At 37.5% G+C, this 26086-nt stretch overlaps 1 protein-coding gene across 3 annotated transcripts in view; it reads left to right on the forward strand.

Annotated features, from left to right (window-relative positions):
- The window catches only part of scfd1 (sec1 family domain containing 1), a 163998-nt gene that overhangs the window by 49313 nt on the left and 88599 nt on the right, over window positions 1-26086 (forward strand). For all 3 annotated transcript variants that reach the window (XM_069916714.1, XM_069916716.1, XM_069916715.1), the window contains exons 11-12: window positions 19370-19509; window positions 23188-23278. In XM_069916714.1, coding sequence (XP_069772815.1) covers window positions 19370-19509; window positions 23188-23278 — 231 coding nt within the window. The remainder of the gene's footprint in view (window positions 1-19369; window positions 19510-23187; window positions 23279-26086) is intronic.

Raw genomic sequence — 26086 nt, forward strand, 5'->3', positions numbered from 1 at the left:
CCTTGTACACTCAAGATAAGCTTTGCACTAACAAGAATGATGTCCAGCAGACTAACAGAGAAGGATAGCAACAGTTTATTCATTGGACAATGTAATGGTATGATAATTTACTAAGTACGTATCCTGAGGTATAAAAAAACACCACTTGCTGATAATGGCAGAATGCACCTTCTCCAACTAACATTGTTAGTTGCAAGTGTTACAATCCGGTAATAAAGAACAAAGAACCTTGATTTCGACTCAGTCTGGTGTCTGACTCACTCATTCATGAACAAAGCAGACCTAACAAAAGGCAAATCTAAATAGGTCATATGCATTAAATGGTTGGCTATTGAGATGTGCAGAGCAACAAAGGGATTTAGGAGTGATGGTAAATAGTACCCTCAAGGCTGATACTCAGGTAGATGGTGTGGTGAAGAAGGCATTTGGAATGTTGGCCTTCATAAATCGGAGTATTGAATTCAAGAGTAGGGAGGTTATGATGAAATTGTACAAGGCATTGGTGAGGGCAAATTTGGAGTACTGTGTACAGTTTTGTTCACCAAATTATAGGAAAGGTATAAACAAAATAGAGAGAGTGCAGAGAAGGTTCACGAGAATGTTGACAGGATTTCAAGGTTTGAGTTACAGGGAAAGGTTGTGCAGACTGGGGCTTTTTTCTCTGCAGCGTAGAAGATTGAGGGGGGACTTGATAGAGGTGTTTAAGATTTTAAAGGGGACAGACAGAGTAAATATGGATAGGCTTTTTCAATTAAGAGTGAGGGAGATTCAAACTAGAGGGCATGGTTTAAGATTGAAGGGGAAAATTATGGGGAACATGAGGGGAAATTTCTTTACGCAAAGGGTGGTAGGGATCTGGAATGAGCTTTCGGAAGACGTGGTTGAGGCGGGATCATTGGTTACATTTAAGGATAGACTGGATAGTTACATGGAGAGGAGAGGACTGGAGGGGTATGGTCAGTGGGACTTGAAGGGACTTGAAGGGTGGTCAGTGCTGGTCAGTGGGACTTGAAGGGTGGGGATTTGTTACGGCATGGACTAGTGGTGCCAAACTGGCATGTTCTGTGCTGTAAGTGGTTATATGGATATATCATATGCAAATAAACTAATTTTGTGCTCTTCTTGACCAACTTTAAATCCCTTGATTTCCAAATCACTCCTAATTACTTCTGCTAGTGACTCTATAGCTAATATAAACAAGTGTGGAGATAGGGGACATCTTTGTTTGCTTGATCTCATCGGTTTAAATAGTACATATTTGTCCATTAGTCACATCTATAGCTTTGGGGTCCTTATGTAGGGTCTTAATCCAATTTATAAACATTTGACTAAATCCAAATTTGTCCAGAACCTTAAATTTAAAAAAAATACAATTCCAATCGCTCAAAAACGTTTTCTGCATCTAAGGCAACAGCAACACTTGAATCTGGTGTGGTAAGGGTATTAGAAATATCGAAGATTGTGATGAACAAGGTCATTTGAACAATTGCATACAATATTGAATACCTAGTAACACATTGCTCTGTTATTTTCAATTGAGAGCATAATTAAGGGAAAAGTTAGGTTTATAAATGCAATTACCTATTTGTTGTGAGTTGGAAACTTATTAGGAGAGGAAATATCAAAAATTTCACTTCTGCAATATGCTTTTTATTGCAAAAAGGAACTATTAAACCAGGAGTGCATAAATTGAGAAAGAAATGGGAGTTAGATCTGAATGTTATAATTAATGAGCAAAGATGGTTAGTTCTTTGTCAAGATAATATGGTAAACATTATCAATGTAAGATATAGATTAGTTCAATATAATTTTTTTTTACATCAACTATATTTAACACCACAAAAATTGAATAGAATGAAATCTGATACATCAGATCAATGTTTTAGTTGTGAAGAGACAGGCATTTTCCTGCATTCAACTTGGTCATGTTCTAAAGTAAAACCTTTTTGGGTGGATCTACGAAATTTCTTAAAACAAGTTAAAGGTAGAGCATTGCCAGATTTATTTTTACTGGGAAATATAGAAGGAACAAGATGCAAATTAAAATGTTCAATATATCAAACGAAATTTGTTAAAATACTATTGGAAGTAGCAAGGAAATGTATGGCAGTGGCTTAGAAATCGAACTCCTATTTAGATATGGGAAGATGGAATGCAGAAATTCAAAGCTATAATTCCTTTAGAGAAAACTGCATACAATTTGAGAAATAAATGTCTTGTATATTTGTGAATTTGGAGCCCATATACATGATTTTTAGATGTAAATATGTTGAAATGTTCTTCCAGATCTGTGTTAACCTTCTTCCTTAAATGGAAAATGATCAGATAAAATCTGCTGAGTTCCAGTGTATTGGGAGTGGTGCTCCAGGAAATCCATGATACTATACTGTTTCTTTCTCTTTTTCATTTTTTTGTATACTAGATATAATTTTCCATATACATATGTATAATCTTTGACGTGGTGAGGGGTTGGGAGAGGGAGAAAAGGGGAGGGGTTATAACCATCATGTAATCAATGAACATTTCTTCAATTTAACCCCTCATTTTATTATATAATGATTTTTAAAAATTAAATAAAAGAGGCATCATCTTGAACTGCTATAGACATTGAACCAAAGGTAATCTCATGAATGAATCAGAAGTTCTAGTGCCTCTCAAGGAATCAAAAACATTTCCAAGATTGAATTGTCTCCTTCAGAATAGACAGTGCAGAATTCATTCTCTGCTGGGCCAGTAGTTAGTTTTGGCAAGTGTAATCGAGGAGCAATTTATAAGTTTCTGCAATGCATTGTGTCAACACAAAATTTTGTGGCCCTGGTGGATTCGTGCATGATGATCTGCTCCTTTGGTGTTTTAGATGCACATGTCCAGGCAAGTACTTTCCTTTCTTCTAATTTTTGCTTTCATAGATTTGGAAGTTTTTGTTTTGAAGTCAGGAAATGAGTTAATCGTCACTTGGATTCCAATTTGTTCTTCTAATATATTGTATTTATGTGGCTAATTCAAGCAAGTTTCTGATCCCAGGATGCTTTTTTGGAACTAAGCAATGATGATGATGTAATGATCATCAAAGGGAATTTTCTTTCATTAACACATGTAATATGCACTTTTTAAAATCATCTCATGAAGTAATTTCCAATTGTCAAAATCAAATGGTGTGGCTTGACAAACTGATTCTGCCTTGTGTTCAAGTAGTCAAATAGAATATTATTGACCTGAACCTTTGCTCCATTGCCCTCATCCCTAAAATTGTTCTTTCTGCTTTGACCTCAAGCTGTTAAAATACCATGACATATAATTTTGTAAGCAGATCTTTTGGTAGAGGAATGTGCTTGGATAAACATGAACTGTCCTTTGCTTGAATTTCTCTGTGCTCTGCTGTTTCTAAACAAAATAAGTACTAATAAGATAAACTACTTAGTAGACCATTCAAATAAATTTTTATAACCTCTGATTCCAAGAGCAAATAATTGTGATGGCAGTGGATGTACTTCATTTAGATTTTCATATGGCCTTTGATAAGCTATCTCATAAAAGTCTAGTTTAAAAGAAAAGTGGGGGGGTGGGTAGATACAGAGTTAGGACACAAGGAGCTGAGTGAATTCATAGCTAACTGCAGGATGGAAAGCAGAGAAACAGGATGAATGTTCACAATGGAAGGAGATGGTGATTTTTCACAAGAATCAATGCTGGATAGTTGCTGCAATTCATATATTATGTTAAGAATTATGTTAAGAAATTAGTGAGTGAAACCAAATTGTGGAATGCAAGGGCTGCTGTTGATAGTCCTTTGGAGGACTGCAGCAAATTGTAGGAGCCTATCAACACATTTAGAGAGTGGAAAAATAATTGAAAATGAAGTTACATACAGATAGAAATTAGAGTATATTTTCATAGGAGGAATTCAGAAACCATTTATTGCTTGAAACTTGAAAATATAGCAGATGAACCAAGAGATCTCAGAATGCCAGTATTCCAAGCACTAAATGTGGTGGCACAAGCAAGTAATCTTATTAAGATGCTTCAACCATTAATGGTGGACAATGAAAAAGTAATGTTTTTCCAGGACTTTAGCCCTGCCTTGGTCAAACAAAAAATATAATTTGATGAGGTAAAGAGACATCTGCAATCCAAAAACTTAAAATACTCAGTGACTTACCCAGTGAAGCTGAGAGTTGATTTCTCAGAAGGTAATCAAAGAATTTTCAAGAATGAAGAAGTGAAAGAATTTTTGTGAAAGCTGTGAAAAGATTAAAGTTACGAGATAAGAAGATAGAAAAGGCCATTTTAAAACAGGACTAACTGAAAAATGTATCTTTTTTCAATCTTGTAGTATTGAACTATGATATTTTTACTGCTGAAAGGGAAAAAAAATCACTGTACATAGAGAGCTCTGGAGAGAAAGGAAAGTGGAGCGGAAAGTGGCAGGGTGGGGACTCTGATCTAAGGGGGAAAATGTTGCAGGGAGAGGAGCAGTTTTTTTAAAATGGCGTTAAAGGGAGGGGTTCTTCAAATAATTCTGCGGGCCTCTTTTTGTGGGCTTCCAGGTTTTACTGCTTACATCACCATCAGAGCAAGTGATGTGTGTGTGTGTTTAAAGGGATAATGTTACTCAAAAGGGAAATGTTTCTTAAAATGGAAATGCTGCAGTATTATTTAAAAAGTCAGAAAGATTTTATTATTGTACAATATTTGAAAAATGGTATGGATAAAACACTGAAGTTTATTGGTCTTAATATTAACAGGTTAAATGGGTCAGTGAAAAGGAAAAGGGTCTTGGCATACTTAAAGAAATTAAAAGTACAGGAAACATATTTTACTAAATTGGAACATGATAAATTGAAAAGCAGATGGGTAGGACAAATAATATCGTCTTTTGGTTCAAAGCCAAGAGGAGTAGTGATTCTATTTAATAGAAGTACACCATATTAATAGAAGGCATGTCGGTTGACCAGGCTGGAAGGAATGTAATGGCACATTGTAAAATTTATTGAAAAGCATGGACACTATAAAAACAGAAAGATACACTAACTTATAAACAAAAGGAAATCAATGATATCTTTAGACAATATTACACAAAATTATACAAATCAGAACTATTAGGAGACGAGAATGAAATGGAAGAATTTCTGTTGAATGTTGAATTTCCAAAACTAGAAGAGAGAGAAAAGATAGAACTAGATACCCCCTTTACAAGAGAAAAAAATTGAAAAAGTCCTGGGTACCCTACAGGCTAATAAATCACAAGGGGAGGATGGATTCCCACCTGAGTTTTACAGACAAATCAAAGAATTACTAATGCCCCTATTAATGGATGTTCTGGACCAAGCAGTAGAGATGCAGACCCTCCCAGAATCATTCTCAAATGCTATTATAACAGCACTACCAATAAAAAAGGATCCATTAAAAATGTTGTCATATAGACCAATTTTGCTGTTAAATGCTGATTATAAGATACTAGCAAAAGTGTTGGCTAATGGATTAGGACAATATATATCAAAACTGATGTATACAGATCAGGTAGGATTTGTTAAAGGAAGACATTCCTCAAATAGTCTAGGAAGGTTATTTAATATAATACTTAAGACAAAATTTGAATAGAATCCAAGTATTATAGTTTGCTTGGATGTGAAAAAGCATTCGACTGTTTGGAATGGTCCGATCTATTTAAATACTAGAAAAAATATTGGCATAGGCAGAACATTTATAAACTGGACAAAAACTTTATATCGTAAACCACATGCTAAAATTTTCACCAATAGCCAGATGTCAGCAGTGTTTCCCATGAGTAGATCGAGTAGACCCCTTTCCCTAGCACTTTTTAAACTAACAAACAAATGAACAAACCGCTAGCAGAGATAATAAGAAGAGATTTGGATATGAAGGGCTTAAAAGTTGGTGAAGAACACAAAATTAGTCTATTTGGTGATGACGTGCTATTGAACCTATCAGATCTGGTTAAATATTTGGAAAAATTACAAGGAACACTAGAAAAATATGCAAGAGTATCTGGCTATAAAATACATATGGACAAAAGTGAGATAAATGTCATTGATGCATTTAAAAAGTGAAAGGTATCAAAAAGGAAGTAAATTTAAATGGAAGACAGATGGAATAAAATATCTTGGAATAGCAAATGACAACAATCTACAGAATTGATATAAACTAAATTGTGTTCTTCTTTTGGGGAAGATAGAAAAAGACCTGCAGAAATGAAGAGATTTACCGATTACTTTCGTGGGAAGGGTTAATTGCGTCAAAATGAAAGTAATGCAAAGACTACAATATTTTTTTGAATCGCTGCCTATTCCGTTACCTAAAAATTTTTAAAAATTATTAAATAATCTTATTAGACAGTTTCTATGGAATAACAAGGTACCAAGAATTATATTGGAAAAACTAATGGGCTGGAAGGACTTAGACTTCTGGATTTTAAAAAAAATACTACCTAGCTGCAGAGGCTAGATTTCTCACAGCTTTCTTTGTGGAAAATATTCCCCCCCCCACCCCAAATTCAAATGGGAATGTGCTCAATGGGGGAGTGGGAAGCAAAGGATTTTATCTATAAACGGAGTCTCAAATCACTAAAAATAAACAAAGATAATCCCATACAAATACATATGATTAGAACATGGCAGGAAATTAATTAATTTATAGGAAGAAAAAGTAGGGATATCAATAAAAGCTTCACTGTGTAAAAATGTGTTATTGCCTATGAACATTCAAGGCAATAGAATATTGAATTTGTGGAATGACAAAGACTGTTAAATTAAAGACTGTTATACAGAAGGAACTCTTATGTCCTTCAAATAACTAAAACATAGAGAGGCCAATAGGACCTTACTATTGTTTTCTCCAGCGAAGATCGTTCCTCAGAGACCAATGCTGACCCCACCTGAAAGTAGTGAAATGAAACGAATGGTATGGATTTATAACAAAAATGTATTATGCTCTCCAAAGCGAAAGTGCAAAACCAGGTTTAGAGGACAAGGGAAAGATGGGAGTCGGTCTTGGGGTAGTAATCTCAGAAAGAAGCTGGTCAGAGCGGCCTTCGTGGGTGACCCAAAGCTATATCTACTAAGCAATTTTATTGAAATAAGCAAATTAATTAAATATCAAATCTTATTTATAAAAATAGCACTGGTGGTAGCAAAAAAATGTATTGTGATCACTTGGGATCCGATTCCCTTCTACTTATAGCATGATGGACTGGTGAAATGAACAGCTATGAAAATACAATCACATATAATTTAAAGAATAAGTGTGACACTTTAGTAAAGATCTGGCAGTCATACCTGATCCACATCGAGGCCCAAATACAGTAACAAAGGAATATACATACCCAAAATATTCTATATAGTTAAAAGATGTGTAAGCTCTGATCTCTATGTGTAGAAGGGGGAAGGGAATGTTTTGTTTTTGTTGTTTGTAAGAAAATTTTAATATATTTGTGTTATTGAAGATTTTATTATGTATAGTTTTGAAAAAATCAAATATTTTAAAAAAAGAAATAAATAATAGATGTGGTCTCTTGTTTTAAATTCTGATTCTGAGAACCATTCCTGTGGCTCCTGAAAGTTCGGCTTTAAAAACAAAACTGTTGCTTTTTTCACTGAGGGCATTGTGCTATTGCAGATTTCTATCATTCTTATAAGCAGGATATGCAAAAATCCTTTTGAAAATATTGGCCTTGGAAACTATTCATCCCTTGAGTACTACATCTGTGAACACAAATATGTCACTTCATTAAAATCGTATGTGATTTGATGTGACTTCCTTTCATAAAACATTCTTTTAGGATATGTGAGTAATATTATCTATCTTTCTAAGCATGTATTTAGAAATTTACGGAGACAAATCTTGAGTTCTTAGCAATTTTAATGCATGTTCTCTCTTGAATTTCACTGATAACAACTAGTTGAAAAAAAGCATTTGTAGATTCTTTCACTGAAGAGATTGTAGGATTTTTCCATAAATACTTTGAGTGAGATAAATATCCAAAATATCTGTTAACTTTTATTTCTAAATAGACTTTATTTGCAAATATAGTGCAAATTTATATTCATAATGTATTGAGTTACTACAGCAGAGTGGAAGAACAGCACACACTTGATGCAGTTATAGACAAGACTGATTTATTGCACTCTTTGCCTTTCCTGCCGCTGGCTTATTTTCCTGTCATTATCAGCGGGAGTGATGTCAGCGGTGTTCTAGTCGCTGATTGGTCAATGTTCACATGTGCAGACAGTTGGCCGAGGAGAAAGGCCATTAGCTTGTGCGGGTCTTGTGCGATCACCGTGTTCGACCGCCATTTTGTGTATTGGGTGGCAAGCCATTACAATGTCATATTTATAAACTCATAAATATTTGTATACAAACAAAGGTAAATAGTGAAAAGACTCTTGATGTTAATGATGTCTATTAATATGTATGTTCAGTATTGTATCTTGTAGTGTTAACCATTTATAGTACCCCAACCTAAGGGTTAATCCCTCTTTCTGTTGTTTGAGGGGCTTCTCCACTGATCTTGGCCATTCAATGTCTGCTAGCAGAAGGATTGTACTCTGTGGTCATATTTTTAACTGCTTAAAACAATGACTTCACTGAGCTGTTAACCTATGATGGAAGTCTTTGTCCAGATAGAAGTCGGTGATTTCCATTGCCAGTAAACCTATGGTGGATATATGACCTATCCCCATCTCCCTTGCATGTCAATCAGTGGTCGTTCAACTGTCATTTTGCCTATAATATATATATAATATATTTATATATAAATTGTTGTTTTGATGCACATGCTGATGATATTGTGACAGATTAAAGATATGTTTTTGGGAGATAAATTGGGGCAGGTTTTTTAGTGTAGGTCACATAAAAACACTTTAAAACAGATCTTATTTAAAATATTAGAGCTCTGCTCATGCTAGACAGGCTGGCTCCAAGAGCCTTTGCAAAACTTTTGGAAAGTGCCCAAGAGACTTCATTAATGGATTGTTGTTTACAAAAAGGCAACAGATGAAAGAACTCATCGGAGCCATAGGCTGTCTGGAGTGGAACTTGCTGTTCCAAGATGGTCATGTGGTTTTGCAAGCGGAGAGAGAGAGAGAGAGAGAGAGAGAGTAAAGCAGGTTTTTCTCAGAGAGAGAGAGAGAGAGAGAGAGAGAGAGAGAGAGAGCATTGAGTTCTGCAGTGGTACAGTCAGTAGCAGCAGCTGGGACTGGAACAGGACAAGCTGGCAAGCTTATGGAAAAACCCCATTTGAAAGATGGGTTGTGAGTGCTTAGTTCAGCCTGGTCAAAGCCGCCCTTGCCGTTCATACAAGAGGAGAGAACTGGCTGCCTAATGTTTCACTTGAAATAAGAGAAACAAAAAGAAACTCTGTGGTGACCTGAAAGAAAGAGGTTATCATCTGGAGAACCCTGATGGGGCAGGTTTCTTTGGCAAGACACTGAAGTGGCTGGTTACAAGAAATCATTTGTAGGTGTCCAGCGAACAACAAATCTCTCTCTGAAAACTGACAAGAACTTTCCTGGGTGGTAGCCATTTACCTTTCAAGCACCAAAGCCTGGTGAAATTCATAAATATTCAATTCTGTGCACAGTATAAGATTGCCTGGAACCAGTAAACTTGGAGGAATGAGGTGAATGATTGGACTATTAAATCAAAGAACTTTACTATACATATACACATTACCTACACATTACATGTGCTTAGAATTAGAAAGGGTTATAACTGAAACATTACTATGATCTGACATTGGTTTTGGGGGTTTTTTGTCTAGAATAGATAACTTGTGCCTTTTACAGCTCTAGTAGAACTACTCTTTGCAGACGATGCCGCTTTAGTTGCCCATTCAGAGCCAGCTCTTCAGCGCTTGACGTCCTGCTTTGCGGAAACTGCCAAAATGTTTGGCCTGGAAGTCAGCCTGAAGAAAACTGAGGTCCTCCATCAGCCAGCTCCCCACCATGATTACCAGCCCCCCCACATCTCCATCGGGCACACAAAACTCAAAACGGTCAACCAGTTTACCTATCTCGGCTGCACCATTTCATCAGATGCAAGGATCGACAATAAGATAGACAACAGACTCGCCAAGGCAAATAGCGCCTTTGGAAGACTACACAAAAGAGTCTGGAAAAACAACCAACTGAAAAACCTCACAAAGATAAGCGTATACAGAGCCGTTGTCATACCCACACTCCTGTTCGACTCCGAATCATGGGTCCTCTACCGGCACCACCTACGGCTCCTAGAACGCTTCCACCAGCGTTGTCTCCGCTCCATGCTCAACATCCATTGGAGCGCTTACATCCCTAACGTCGAAGTACTCGAGATGGCAGAGGTCTCCAGAATGGAGGACCATCGCCTTCCCAAGATCGTGTTATATGGCGAGCTCTCCACTGGCCACCGTGACAGAGGTGCACCAAAGAAAAGGTACAAGGACTGCCTAAAGAAATCTCTTGGTGCCTGCCACATTGACCACCGCCAGTGGGCTGATATCGCCTCAAACCGTGCATCTTGGCGCCTCACAGTTTGGCGGGCAGCAACCTCCTTTGAAGAAGACCGCAGAGCCTACCTCACTGACAAAAGGCAGAGGAGGAAAAACCCAACACCCAACCCCAACCCACCAATTTTCCCCTGCAACCGCTGCAATCATGTCTGCCTGTCCCGCATCGGACTTGTCAGCCACAAACGAGCCTGCAGCTGACGTGGACTTTTTACCCCCTCCATAAATCTTCGTCCGCGAAGCCAAGCCAAAGAAGACATTGTATATTTTGGTTCAACCAAAGAGTATTCTTTCCTTAATATTGTTTCCCAATGTCATAAATAATTAAAGGACTCTACATTTGTTCATGAAATAGATCTCAAAGTAGCATCTGTATCCATGGAGTTATTTCAGATTGAAAATTATTTGAGTTTGTAAATAATTTACCGAGTTCCATTCTTTTCAAAAGTTAGTTGAAAAGTAACTTGGAACTTATATAATTATCCATTTTTCATAATTTGTTGAAGAAAGAGAGCTTGAATGGTCGGCACGCAGTTTAGGAATTCTGCCATATATGATGAGAGGGCTGTCATTCAATACGATTTCCTTGCCATACTCTTCACAAGCTGGAATGACTCAGGTCAGGCACTATCAATGGAGAGAAATGGTCAGTCAGCATCTTGGGTTGGGACTCACAACAGGTGATGATCTCTCATGGCATATCAGATTTTATCCTTCTGCACTAATTTAGATCATTGCAGATTAAAAAGTTCCCACTTACTTTCATCAGTATCGTCACCACTTGTTGCCCCCCCTGTCTCTCTTGTCTTCAACCAAGTTCCATCTGTTCTCCCCATCCTTCCTCCCTTTCTCTGCAAGTGAAAACATATATCCAACTTGCTTCCCTACTGATAAAAGATCATCGACCTAAAGCACTTTCTGAAAAACTTTTTTTTCTCCATTCAGGTGCAGCCTAATGTGACAGATCATAGATATGTTTTCGTGAGATAAATTGGGGCAGATTTTTTAGTGTAGGTCACATACAAACAATTTAAAATAGATCTTATTTAAAATACTGGAGCTCTGCTCATGCTAGACAGGCCGGCTCCAAGAGCCTTTGCAAAAGCTTTGGACGGTGCCCAAGAGACTTCACTAATGAATTGTTGTTTACAAAAAGGCAACAGATGAAATAACTTGTCGGAGCTGCAGGCTGTCTGGAGTGGAACTTGCTGTTCTAAGAGGGTCATGTGGTTTTGAGAGCAGAGAGAGAAACACTGTTTTTTTTCTCAGAGAAAGAGAGAGAGAATTGAGTTCTGCAGTGCTACAGTCAGCAGCAGGAGCTGGGACTGGAACAGGACAAGCTGGCAAGTTTGAGGAAAACCCCATTTGGAAGACTGGTTGTGAGTGCTTAGTTTAGCCTGGTCAAAGTCCTTGTGGCTCATACAAGAGGAGACGACTGGCTACCTAATGTTTCACTTGAAATAAGAGAAACAAAAAGGAACTCTGTGGTGACCTGAAAGAAAGAGGTTATCATCTGGAAAACCCTGAGGGGGCAAGTTTCTCACAAGACACTGAAGTGGCTGGTTACAAGGAATCAGTTGTGGGTGTCCAGCGAACAACAAATCTCTCTGAAAACCGACAAAATCCTTCCTGAGTGGTAACCATTTACCTTTCAAGCACCAAAGCCTGGTGAATTTGATAAATGTTAAATTCTGTGCACAGTATAAGAATTGCCTGCAACCAGTAAACTTGGAGGAATGAGAAGTGAGATTGGACTGTGCATCAAATAACTTTTCTGAACTTACACACACATGCGCTTAGAATTAGGAGGGGGTTAAGTTAGGTTAGTTAAGTTAATAGTAATAAGTTAAAGTTTGATCCTGTTTTCATGTTTAAAGATAATTAAAAGGAACTTTTGTTTAAATAACCATTTGTCTTGTTGAATATCTATTGCTGCTGGGTTTTGGGGTCCTCTTCGCATTACTTAGTCACAGTGTGGGCCACTTATAATACAGGTTTGCCGGTATATGAAGTTGATTCTGTACATCTAAAATAATACTTTATGAATGGACATTTGTGATCCAGAATTGTGAATAAACCACCAGTTGAGTTATAATTATTAATGAACAAGAGATGTTATGCAGTCACGTCATTTTATCTCTGTAGCTCACTTCTAATGAGTACCCAGCTTATCAAATCAGCAACTGTTTTTAAATATATTTGAGAGTGTGGGAAATCTCTGGAGATATGAGACAATCCAGTGAACTATTACAAAAGCACAGCTTTGATATTTAAAGGACTCTATTGAATGAAAGTTGTGTCTCAACATCTGCTAGGAATGTGAAGTGCTTGTCCAGATGAATGCTTAAGAGTAAGAAGACGTGATGTAGAAGATAATGACCAGTACCTTTTGGATAGAATAAAAAGCAGTGCAGTTCGTGAGCCTGGAACAAATGTTATCAATGCTCATTTGAAGGATATTAAAGCATTGAGGAGTGAAATTTAAAGCAAGGGATTATAGTAGCTAATGCAGAGTTATTGAAGACTATTGATAATTAATTTCCCTGGAATTGCTTTATTCTGCCCTCACCCCAACTTCCACCCCCATCCCCAGGCAATACTGGGACAGAGTCCCCTGGTCCCCATTTTCCACCCCACCAGCTACCATATCCTACCCACCTTCCTCTGACACTTTTGCCAATCTCAGAGCAATTGAATGGATGAACCACATAATATGTTTTATTTTCTCCAAAGAAGAGTTTGGCTTGGTGAGCCTTTGAACTTGTTCTTACATTTGCTTATACTGATAGAAAATAATGACACAATTAAATAATGATGAATGATTTGAAAGCCACATATATTGTATCTAAAACAAAAATGTTTTGAATTGATGTTAAAGACATGGTCCAATTATGACTGAAGCTCTTCCCTCCCTTCCCACAGTAACCTGTGGTATATCAGATCTGGTCCAGGGACTATCAATCTTAATGTTTTTAAGAAGATTGAACATTTTCTCTTCCTTAATCTCAACATTGTCCACCACACAAACCTATTCTACTCTCACCTCACCCTGTTCAAGATCCTTTTCTCTTGTGACTATTGAAGCAAAGTACTGTATTCATTTCAGACCTCCCCAACTTCCACCACCTCTAGGCACATATTGTGTCCTTTAACCTTAAGCGGCCCCACCTTCATTCTCATCATCCTTCTGTTCTTCTTTCTTCTTTCTTTCTTTCTTTGGCTTGGCTTCGCGGACGAAGATTTATGGAGGGGGTAAAAAGTCCACGTCAGCTGCAGGCTCGTTTGTGGCTGACAAGTCCGATGCGGGACAGGCAGACACGATTGCAGCGGTTGCAGGGGAAAATTGGTTGGTTGGGGTTGGGTGTTTCCTCCTTTGCCTTTTGTCAGTGAGGTGTGCTCTGCGCTCTTCTTCAAAGGAGGTTGCTGCCCGCCAAACTGTGAGGCGCCAAGATGCACGGTTTGAGGCGATATCAGCCCACTGGCGGTGGTCAATGTGGCAGGCACCAAGAGATTTCTTTAGGCAGTCCTTGTACCTTTTCTTTGGTGCACCTCTGTCACGGTGGCCAGTGGAGAGCTCGCCATATAACACGATCTTGGGAAGGCGATGGTCCTCCATTCTGGAGACGTGACCCATCCAGCGCAGCTGGATCTTCAGCAGCGTGGACTCGATGCTAAAATGCCTTGGGGTTCTTAATACTACTTGCCAAGGCCTTCTCGTGTCCCCGTCGAGCTCTCGTAAGTCCTTTCTTAAGTTCCTTCCTGGCTACCATCTAATTCTCATGAGCCCTTCCTGTTTCCAGTTTTCTAAATCTAGTGTATGCTTCTTTCTTCCTCTTAACTAGCTGCCTCACCTGTTTTGTCAATCTCTGTTCCCTTTTCCTACCCTCATTTCCTTGTCCCAGTGGGGCAAACCTATCCTGAACCCAGTGCAAATAGTTCCCAAACTTCCTTCACATTAGTTCTATGCTTTCTCCCTTCACCATCTATTTCCAATTTACTCTTGCTAGTTTCTGGCTCATTCCATCATTCCCCACTTAAACATTTTCCCATTTTGTCTGACTTCTGTCCTTATAGCTATGCTGAAGCCCAGAGAGTTGTAGTCACTTCCACTGAAATCCTCCCCCACTGAGAGGTCCACCACCTGACCAGGTGATATGCAGTTAATTGCAAATAAATTGCCTGTGAATTTTATACTTTGGCCATAAGACTTAGGAGCAGAATTTGGCCATTCAACCCAATGAATTGACCATTATTGATGGGAACTTATTTTGTTGTGGTTTTTCCTTGCTGCCTAATGCATTTCTGAGTGGAAACTCTGAAGCAAGTTAGCTTTTTAAAACCTGGGATGTTAAGAAATGTCCATTCAAAAATAAGTCATGGTAAAAATGCACTTGTTTTCATGTACAAAACAAACCATATTTGTCAGTCACTGTATTTAACTGGAAAATTAGTCATTTTCATGGACATTTGAAAGAATGTTGTGGTTTGAGCATGAGAGGTGCATCACTAGTTGAATTGCTCAAGGACTATTCTTAGCATTTTCTGACTGGCCATAAATCATTTTTTTTTTCCCGAGGACACGTGGATGATGATCAAAAATGACTAGTGGCAGGCAGCATCCTATCTAAACTGACTGTGGTTTTTGAGTTGAGCAATCAGTAAGTGTCAAATCCAGTACAATGAATGCTCTCAGGGTGGCCAATTTTTTTTTTAAAAAACAGTATTGTATTACAAGTGTTTTGATGTGTGAATCAAATAAGTTGCACTTTTCCAATGGCAACAAGTTAGTATTTTTTTTTAATGTTCCATTGCAAATAAAAGAAAGACTCATTGCCTAAAATCAAAATGGATTTCAGCCGAATACTTTACACTTTTACAGAGTTCAAATAACTGTCTGAAATATTCCCATCTTGGCTTTAATATTAAAAAAAAGATAATTAATGTTGAGTAATTAATCAAAATAGTTAAAGACAGTATATTTCTGCTTCATTCTCTGAATAAATTTAGGATAATTGAATGTCAAATGATTGTAAATCAACATTCTAAGTAGAATTTTTTATGACGTTGATTTGTCTCTGATCAAATTTAACTTGGATTGTAATTCACATGTTCTTGTCTAGAGCTTTGTCTGCAAAACACTTCTTATATCATTGGGCTTCTTCATCCCAAGTTACCTTGAAAAGTGAATGGAGGTCCTTCTGCAGTTGGTTTGTAGTTTCTTCAGGCGACTGCAGAAATCATTTTTTTTATTTTTTGTCATGTTGAATCACATCATTTATTAAATGGAATTTCATATCTTCCCATATATTTTGATTTTTTAACACTGCTACCATAAATTAGATTGATTAGACCTGCAGTGAAAAAAAATTCCATCATGTATTTCACTTTTTTGCGAATTTTTATAAGACGATGTATAATTGATATGTGACTCATATTCTGTATTGCATGATATAAAAGCTATATAATTAATTAATGTGCACTAGTGATCAGGACATAGGTTCAAATCTCCAGCTGTCTGTAAGGAATTTGTATGTTCTCCTGTGTCTGCATGGGTTTTCCCCAGGAGCTCCAGTTTCCCACAGCACTCATGGCATCATGAAGAAAGCCTCTACTTCCTCAGGAGTTTGCGGAGGAGCTAGTGGAGTTGTTCAAGTGAACCGGTACGGACTTGAAGGGCCGACATGGCCTGTTTCCGTGCTGTAAACAGTTATATGGTTAGTTATATGGTTATGTTGGCACTAAAGTAGAAATGTTGGTCGAAGAAGACAGAAGTTAACTGACATTGAAAATGAAGTTCAACTTCAGTAATGGATTTTTGAGATTTTTGCCAAGATGCAATATTTGGTTGTGGAAAATTATGCACTGCATGGATCTGTTAATCCTTCCTAATTTGTTTTAATATATTCAAATAACATGGATTACATTTTCTTTTTTGAGTCAAAACTTTTTTCTATGTTCTCTCTAGTAGAGGCTCTTGGATGAAACTCCTGTCTGCTGATTAAATAAAATGATGATCTGTTCTCAAACTTGTGGCTTATATTCAACGCAAACTAAGTAATCTCCTATAAGATGCACAAAATGATTCATTTTCCTTAGTTGTATGTCTACAGAATGGCAGGTTTTTCATTTCGATATGTAGTTCTTTGTTGGATAGCTAAAGTAAGGAATCTTCATGAGGGGGGAAAAAAAATCACTTTTAGTACCATTAGTCTGCATTGGATTTAAATCTGAATTTAAAGATTAAGCAACTCTTTGAGCTGTTTATTCCATCAAATTACATGTCATACCATTGACTGATTTGTCAAAGAATATCAAGCTGAAATGTGTTTTACAGGTTTTGTCATCCCATCCAAGCCACATGCTGGCTCGTCCACCATGATTGGAATTCCTTTGGGATGTGAAACCTCTGTGTATTCTTGCAACTGACTTCATCAGAGGTGTTGAGAGAAATTTGAAGTGATGGATTCTTACTAACCTTGAAATTTAATTTTCTTTCTGTCACAAATATTACATTGCTTCTACAAATAGTCTGTTGAGCAGTAAAGCAATTCAAATAGAAAGCACATCTTGAGACCCTCCTTCAGTTTTAAATAAAGGTAATTTTGTGATGTGGATTCCTTCATGATTTGTATATATTTTTAATCTTCTCTCCTGAAGAAACTGGTGTAGAATCATAAGTATTTGGTGATTTATTTGCCAATTAAGGTGAATGTCATATTTTGCTCCTGTGCAAACATGCAGAATGACAGTAGGAGTACTAAATTCAGAGAAGAAGCAATTTAACCCAGGGACAGTTTGAACAAATGTTGTATCCTAATCAGTAAACACATCACAAATAAATTAGACCTGTGTGGCAATACACTATCATGCAAATGTTCATACTCACTATATCTGAACTTTTATCTTTCCAAATGTAACTTTAGATTTTACTTGCATACTGAGTTAAGTACAGGTACATACATACCTTTCCAAATCGTAGTGCAGATAAGGTATACCAAATTGTGCCAATAGATTTAAAGAACACAAGAAATAGAAGCAGCATTAGGCCATGGGGTCCCTTGTCCTGCTCCAGGGCTCAATGAGTACAGGCTGATCTCTTTCTTTGACACAAGTTTCTGTATGAAATCTTAGCCACACTATCAATGCAAGGGTGACCCAGAACTAGTTTATTGTCACTTTAATTCTCTGTCCACTCATTCTGATCCCTACCTTCATTGTTCTAATAAAGCTAAAGGAATAGCATTTAATCTTCCATCTAAGTATGTAACCTTCCAGATTTAACAACAAATTCAACATTTTCAGATGTTTGTATTGGCACTGGTAGCTCCAATGCAACATCAATTCATCTTATTTTTCTCTCTCCACATAGACTGTTTGAAGTGTTGGGTACTTAAAATATTATCTTTTCTTCAGATTTCCACCAACAGTTCTGCATCTCACAGTTCCAGTGTGTTCTGTAGATTTTTCTCTCTCTCAAACTACCCTCATTTGTCTATTAAATAACATTCTCTCACCAGGATAATCTTGTTCTGCATCGTTTCAAGGATATTCTCTTTGTTCTCTCTGCAACTTAAACCCGTTTTTTTAAACTTTTCCAGCTGTGATGAAGTACCATGTTAAATCTCTATATATACTGTGATATTTGCTGAGTAAAACAATGCTGTTTTTCAAATTTACAACATATCGCAACATTGGGAAGCACGATTAGTGTAGCAGTTAGTCCATCACTGTTACTGAGCCAACGATTGGGACTTGGGTTTGAATCCTGCCACTGTAAGGAGTTTGTATGTTCTCCCCATGTCTGCATGGGTTTCACCCGGGGTTTCTGGTTTCTTCCCACTGTTTGAAACGTATCTGGGGTTTAGGTTAATTGGGTGTAAATTGGGTGGCACAGACTCGTGGACCAAAATGGACTGTTACCATGTTGTATATCTAAATTTAAAAAAATAAATTTAAACATATGCTGCTTTTATGTATAAAAAAACATTAGCCTCATATATTTGATTTTCATATATCCAAGCATACAAATTTGAAGCAAGAGTAACCACTTCGACTTTCAAGCCTGTTCTGCCATTGAATAAGATTAAAGCTAACTTGAATGTAATCTCAACTTCATGTTCTTGTCCACCTAGTAATATTAACCTTTTTGCTTATCAAATATCTTTGCAATCCTATCTGTGGGTATAGTTGAATCTTGAAACATCTTTTGTACTGTGGGATGCAAGTCTGTAAGTCCTAATGATTTGTCAGCTTGCAATTCTGTTATTTTCTTTTAGCTTCTTTAAATTGTATTTTTATTGGCTTCCCATTTTTTCCAGACCTGTAACTCTCTCTACAGTTTCCACAAGTTTTTTTCACATCTTTTGTAAAGGTAGACATAAAATATTAGTTTCACCTCTTTATTCTGCGATATAATTTCCTGTCTTCATTGAAAGGCCATATTAACTTTAGCTAATCTTTTCCTTTTTGCACATGTATAGATGATTTTGCAATTTATTTTTTCTTCTTCTCTAATTTTGTACATTTTCAGAGCTGTCAATTATCTCACTTTGGAGACTTCTAAAAAGTTCCCATTTCTCAGCCTTGCTCCTTTTGGCAACAAATAAGATTTTTCCTTTGTTCTAATATTACAATTAACTTCTCCTGATTCACTTTTCATTTTGGGTTTCAGTGTCTTGAAAGGGATAAATATTTGTTGTAAACTGTGCTGTCATTGTCATGTATTACCTGCCTGCTGTCATCCCATATAGAAAATGCAATCAAATCATGATCATTTTTCCTTAGTGGAATGCCAGTGGTGTCAGTTCATTCTACAAAGCCGAACCAATCAGCACATTATCCTAAGTGTATATGTTGCTTTTGCAGGACTTTCATTTGAATAGAGTGAATTTGGAAGAAACACAAGGAACAGAAAATTCGTCTGCAGGAACGAGACCAAAGAAAAAAACAAAAAGAACGTATGACCTTACAGCTGTTGATAATTTTTGGCAAAGGCACAAAGGCAGGTAATGCACTTCAGCTACCTATTTTATTTATTTCAGGAAGAAATATTGCCATTAATTTTTGCACTGCATTGCACATCACATAATTTGCATATTCTGTGATGGGCATATATAAACATATGTTATGAGCCCAGAGGACCCCAAAACCCAGCAGCAATAGAAATTCACCAAGACAAATGGTTACTTAAACAAAGGTTGCTTTAATTTTCTTTAAACTTAAAAACAGGATCAAACTTTAACTTATTACTATTAACCTAGCTTAATCCCTTTCTAATTCTAAGCACATGTAATGTGTACGTAATGTGTATATGTACAGTAATAGACTATTAAATTGGATTTAATAGTCCAATCATTCACTTCTTATTTCTCCAAGTTCACTGGTATCAGGCAATTCTTGTACCGTGCACAAAATTTAACATTTATGAACTTTCACCAGGCTCTGGTGCTTAAAGTTAAATAGTTGCTGCTCAGGAAGTTTCTTGTTGGTTTCAGAGAGAGATTTGTTGCTTGTTGGACATACACAAACTGATTTCCTCCAATCAGTCACTTCACTGTCTTGCCAAAGAAACTTGCCCCATCATGGGTTTTCCAAATGATAACCTCTTCTTCCAGTTTTAGTACAGAGTTCCTCTTGTTTCCCTTATTCCAGAAAAAACACTCTAGCCCACCATTTCCTCTTGTAAGGAATACAAGGGTTTTCAACAGGCTGAACTCAGAACTCACAACCCATCTTCAAAATGGGATTTCAACAAGCCTGCCAATTTGCCATGTTGCAGCCTCAAATTGCTACAGCTGAACTCTCTCTCTCTCTCTCTCCCCCTCGTTCTCTCTCTCTCCCTTTCTCTTTCTCTCCTCCCCCCCCCCCCCTCTCCTTGTAAAAGCCAGAACTCCTTGGATGGCTGCAAACACAATCCTTGGAAGATCTTTATCAGCACTTGAGCCAGACTCTTCCATTTGCACCTGCTTTTCAAGTTATTTCCCAAAGCATTTCCATTGTCTTTGCAAAATCGCTGGTGCCTGAATGTCTAGCTTCAGCCAAAGCTCTTGCATTTGAAATGAGATGTGTTTGTGAAGTGATCTCCACTAAATCCCCACAATCTGTCTCTTTTAAATACATATAATATATAATATAATATAACCCATTACACATAGCTGTAGATTTGTGGCCATTCTCATCACGATTTCAATGTTTCCTGTTTTACAAAAATTGGAATCCTTGTAATATTGTGCCCAACATGACGTTTCTGATATTTGAATAATAATTTAATATTTAATGATAACTTATCTAATACATTGGAGTTTATATCTCAAAACTTTTCAATTTACCTGTGAAAATTATAAATTAAATTATGATTATTTTCTTTTATGTTCTTTTATCTTTTACTACTTTGAAAGTTAGAATAATGTTTAGGCCGGTTCAACAATAACATCTTCTACAAATTTTCCGGCGATACCATGGTAGTGGGTTGTATAAAGGAAGGGGATGAGTCTGTGGCTGGTCCATTCATACAGGGCTGGACTGGTGGTTGGTTTAAAATGTTCCTTTGAAGGGTTTTTCTTTATGGGAGGGGCAGTGGGAGAGGGAGGGGGAGACATCACATGTTTGTAATTAGTTGGTGGATATTTGTATATAATTAAAGAAATGTATGATGCTGTTTCTTTTTGATGGAAAGTGATAAATAAAATATTCAAAAAAACAGGAAGGGGATGAGACAGAATACAGGAGGGAGATTGAAAACTGGGCAGAATGGTGAACCAACAACAACCTTACAAAAAAATGTCACCAAAACTAAGGAGCTGATTGTTGACTTCAGGCAAGGAAAGCCAGAGGTGTACAATCCAATGATCAATGGGGGATCAGAGGTGGAGAGGGTGAGCACATTTAGGTTCTTTGGAGTCACTATCTCAGAGGATCTTTCCTGGACCCAACACACCAAAGGCATTGCGAAGAAAGCACATCAGCGCCTCTACTTACTCAGGAATTTGCAGAGTTTGGATATGACATCAGAAACCCTGGAAAATTTCTACAGAGGTGTGGTGAAAAGTATGCTTACTGGTTGCATCATGGTCTGGTATGGGAACACCAATACCTCTGAACGCAAAGCCCTCCAAAAGGTAGTGGACGCAGCCCAGGACATCACAGGTAAAACTCTCCACATGATTGAGTACATCTACAGGGAACTCTGCTGTTGTAGGGCAATAGCAATCGTCAAAGACCCACACCACCCAGTACATGCTCTGTTCTCAATGCTGCTATCAGTAAAGAGGTTTCAGTGCCACAAACCTCACGCTACCAGGTTCAGGAACAGCTGCTACCCCTCCACATTCGACTCCTCAATGACAAACTCAATCATAGACTCATTTAAAGTCTTTTACTTGTGCACTTTATTGATTTACTTTCTCTTTGTATTGCACAGTCAGTTTGTTTACATTTGTTATCTGTTTAAGTTCTTTATTTTTTTACATGTTTACACTGTGTACGGTTTATTTTTTGCACTACCATTTAGTGGTAATTCTGCTGCACCTGCAGGAAAATAGGAATCTCAGGGTTGTATGTAATGTCATATATGTTCTCTGATAATAAATCTGAAATCTAATCTGGCGAGGTGGTCTACATGGAGCCCAAATTATCCATCATATCCTTGTTTGCCAAAGAATTAATTCCCATCCTAATCCCACCTGTTTTCAGATTTATTGTCAGAGTACATACATAATATGACATATAAACCTGAGATTCTTTTTTTCTGTGGGTGAGGCAGAATTACCACCAACTGGTAGTGGGAAAGAATATGTAAATTAAGAACTGCAAACAGATAACGAATGTAAACAGAGAGAATTTTAAAAATCAATAAAGTGCACAAGTAAGAGTCCTTAAATGAGTCTCTGATTGAGATTGTTGTTAAGGAGACTGATGGTGGAGGGATAGCAGCTGTACCTGAACCTGGTGGAGCAAGTCTTGTGGTACCTATACCTCTTTCCTGATGGCAGTAGCGAGAACTGAGTGTGTGCTGGGTGGTGTGGATTCTTGATGATTGCTGATCAGGAACCTAAGAATGCATCCTTGTGGTGCTCCAGTACTGATAGAAATTATGTAAATCTTCTTACCAGTCTTCACTGATTGTGGTTTGGAGATGAGGAAATACATGATCCAATTACACAGTGGAGTGTTGAGCCCCAGGTGTTGGAGTTTGCTGATCAGTTTTGAGGGGATGATGGTGTTGAATGCTGAACTATAGTCAATAAAGAGCATCCTGATATATGCGTCTGTGCTGTCCAGGTGTTCCAGGGCTTTGTGTCGAGCCAGTGAGATGGCATCCACCATGGACCTGTTGCTATGATAGGTGAACTGGAATGTATCCATGTCACCGCTCAGACAGGAGCTGATATGCTTCAACACCAGCTTTTCAATACACTTCATCATTGTTGATGTAAGTGCTACTGGTCGATAGTCATGAAGGCAGGTTACTACACCCTTCTTAGACACAATTGGACACTTAGTAGATTATGACACATCAAGTGCTTTTTAAACATTATATGGATTTTTTCACTATAGCACTTTCAAGCAATGAGTTCAAACCCTCACCACCCTCCTGGTTATTGTCCTAGCACTATTTTCATTCAAATTATAATCTTGTATTTCTAACTGATTGTTCTGTGAATCCTTGATCTTTTCTTATGCAGTCCCTTTCCAGAGGTAGCTGAATCAGTCCAGCAAGAACTAGATTCTTACAGGGCACAAGAGGATGAAGTAAAACACTTAAAGAGCATCATGGTAAGGAATGATACAATAATGTGAGCAGATAAATTAATTTTAAAAATGAAATTTTCTCTGCTGTTATATGCACAGTATTCAAGACAATAATGAGAGAATTAGGCCAAAATTGAAAACACCAAACCATTCATATGACAATAACTCATTTATTGTTGAATGTATAGGACAATGTACATACACACCTATTTTGGAATAACTGAAAAAGTATGCAAGGAGTAGGATTAGCAATTAAATATTACGGCTGATATCACATGAAAAATGTTAAAAGTATGTGAGAGCTTAAGGAAATGAAGAGTGCGAGGATTAAAAAAAAAAGTAACAAACCTAAAATCAAGATAAAACAGGGGCCTTCTGCTGTCTACCTAACAGTGTAATAGAAATAAAATTGGAACTGTGGAAGATGAATTGGAAAATGTATTGAAAGAGCAAATAGCAATGGCAAATTTCCTGAGAAACTAGCTTAATTGGAATTTATTTTGAGAGGCCGGAGACAGATGTCAATCAATTCACAGAGACAACAGTTTTCTGGCAAGGTTGTGTGAGGTAAGTGGAAGGCCATCAAAGGTGAAATTTTGAGATTACAGAGTTTGTATGTTCCTGTCAGTATTAAAGGCAAAGTTAACAGGCATAGGGAACCTTGGTTTTCAGAGATATTAGCGATCTAGTTCGGAAGAAGAGAGAGGTGTATAGGAGGTATAGCCAAAACGGAGCAAATAAGGTACTTGAGTATTAAAAAAAAATGCAAGAAAAAAATTCAAGAAATAAATCAGGAAGGCTAAAAGTAGACATGAGGTTGCTTTGGCAGACAATGTGAAGGAAAATCCTAAGGGGTTCTACAGGTATATTAAAAGGAAAGGGATAGTAAGGGACAAAATTGATCACCTTGAAGATTAGAGTGGCTGGCTATGTATGGAGCCAAAAGAGTTAGAGGAGATCTTGAATGTGTTTTTTGCATTAGTATTTACTCAGGAAACTGACACAGATTCAAGGAAAGTAAGGAAAAAAAAGTGAGGTCATGAAACCTATACAGAAGATGCTTTCTGACTTAAAGCAAATAAAGGTGGTTAAATCCCCAGGGCCTGACAATATATTCCCTCGGGCCTTGAATGGGGGAGGCTAGTGTAGAAATTTCAGGGGTTCCGGCAGAAATATTTAAAATGTCCTTAAGCCACAGATGTGGTGCAGGAGGATTGGAGGGTAGCTCATGTTGTTCCATTGTTTAAAAAAGGTTCCAAAAGTAACACAAGAAATTATAGGCCAGTGAGCCTATGAGATCGGACATACAATAATTTGGATAGCAAAGTCCTGATTTAGGATAATCAACATGGCATTCTGCTGGTAGATCGTGTTTAATCAATCTTATAGAGTTTCAAGAAGGTTACCGGGAAAGTTGATGAAGGAAAGGCTACTGGTTGTTGTCTACATGGACTTTAGTAAGGCCTTTGACAAGGTGCCATGTGGGAGGTTAGTCAAGAAAGTTCATAAGCTCAGTTTTCATAATGTAAACAGGATTTGATGTTGGCTATGCAGGAGAGTGGTGGTGGATGATGCTTCTCTGACTGGAGACCTGTAACGTGTGGTGTACCTCAGGGATCAGTTCTGGGACAATTGTTGTTTGTCACTGATATTAATGATCTGGATTATTAGTGGTAAATTGGATCAGCAAGTTTGCAGATGACACAAAGATTGGAAGTGTTATGAACAGCAAGGAAGGCTTTTAAAGCTTGCAGAAGGATCTTGACCAGCTGGTAAAAAGGGCTGAAAATGGCAGATGAAATTTAATGCAGACTAATGTAAGATGTTGCATCTTGGAAAGACAAACCAAGAAGGGACATGTACAGTAAATGGTAGGGTACTGAGGAGTGCAGTAGAACAGAGGGATCTGGAAATAGATACATAGTTCCATGAAAGTGGCATCACAGGTAGTGTTGTAAAGAGATTTTTTTGCATTTGCATTCATAAATCAATGTATTGAGTATAGGAGTTGGAATGTTATGCTAAAGTTGTACAAGACATTGGTGAAGCCAGATTTGGAGTATTATGTGCTGTTTTGGTCAACTAACTACAGGAAAGATGTTCAATAAGATGGAAAGATGTTCAATAAGATAGAAAGAGTTCAGAGTGAAGATTTGATGGGATGTTGCCCTGACTTCAGGAATTGAGTTACAGCAGTGGTTCTCAACCTTTTTCTTTCCACTCACATACCACTTTAAGCCATCCCTATGCCATGAGATTAGTAAGGGATGGCTTAAAGTGGTATTGGGTATAAACAAAACATTTGAAAACTACTGTTTTAATCATACCTAATTGACTTGTGATGTGCACGGTTTCATAACTCCAAAGGAAATGGGCCAATGACCACATTTCTCAAGCAAAATATTTCAGTAACAATTGGGTCTAGAGTAGTGGTTCTCAACCTTTTTTCCCCATTTACATACCACCTTAAGCAATCCCTTACTAATCACAGAGAACTAATGGCATAGGGATTACTTAAAGTGGTATGTGAGTGGAAAGAAAAAGGTTGAGAACCACTGAGTTACAGGAAAAGATAAAATAGGTTAGGACTTTTTTCCCCTGAATGAGGGGAGATTTGATAGAGGTATTTAAAATTATGAGGGGAATAAACAGAGTAAAAAGAGATAGGCTTTTTTCCACGGAGGGTAATTGAGATACAAACCAAAGAATATGGGTTAAGGGTGAAAGGGGAAAAGTTAAGGGGGATCATTAGGCGAACTTCACCCAGAGAGTGGTGGGAATGTGGAACGAGCCTCCAGCTGAAGTGGTGAATGCAGGTTCAATTTTAACATT

This window comes from Narcine bancroftii, chromosome 2 (genome assembly GCF_036971445.1).
Source record: "Narcine bancroftii isolate sNarBan1 chromosome 2, sNarBan1.hap1, whole genome shotgun sequence".
NCBI classification, from domain to species: Eukaryota; Metazoa; Chordata; class Chondrichthyes; order Torpediniformes; family Narcinidae; genus Narcine; species Narcine bancroftii.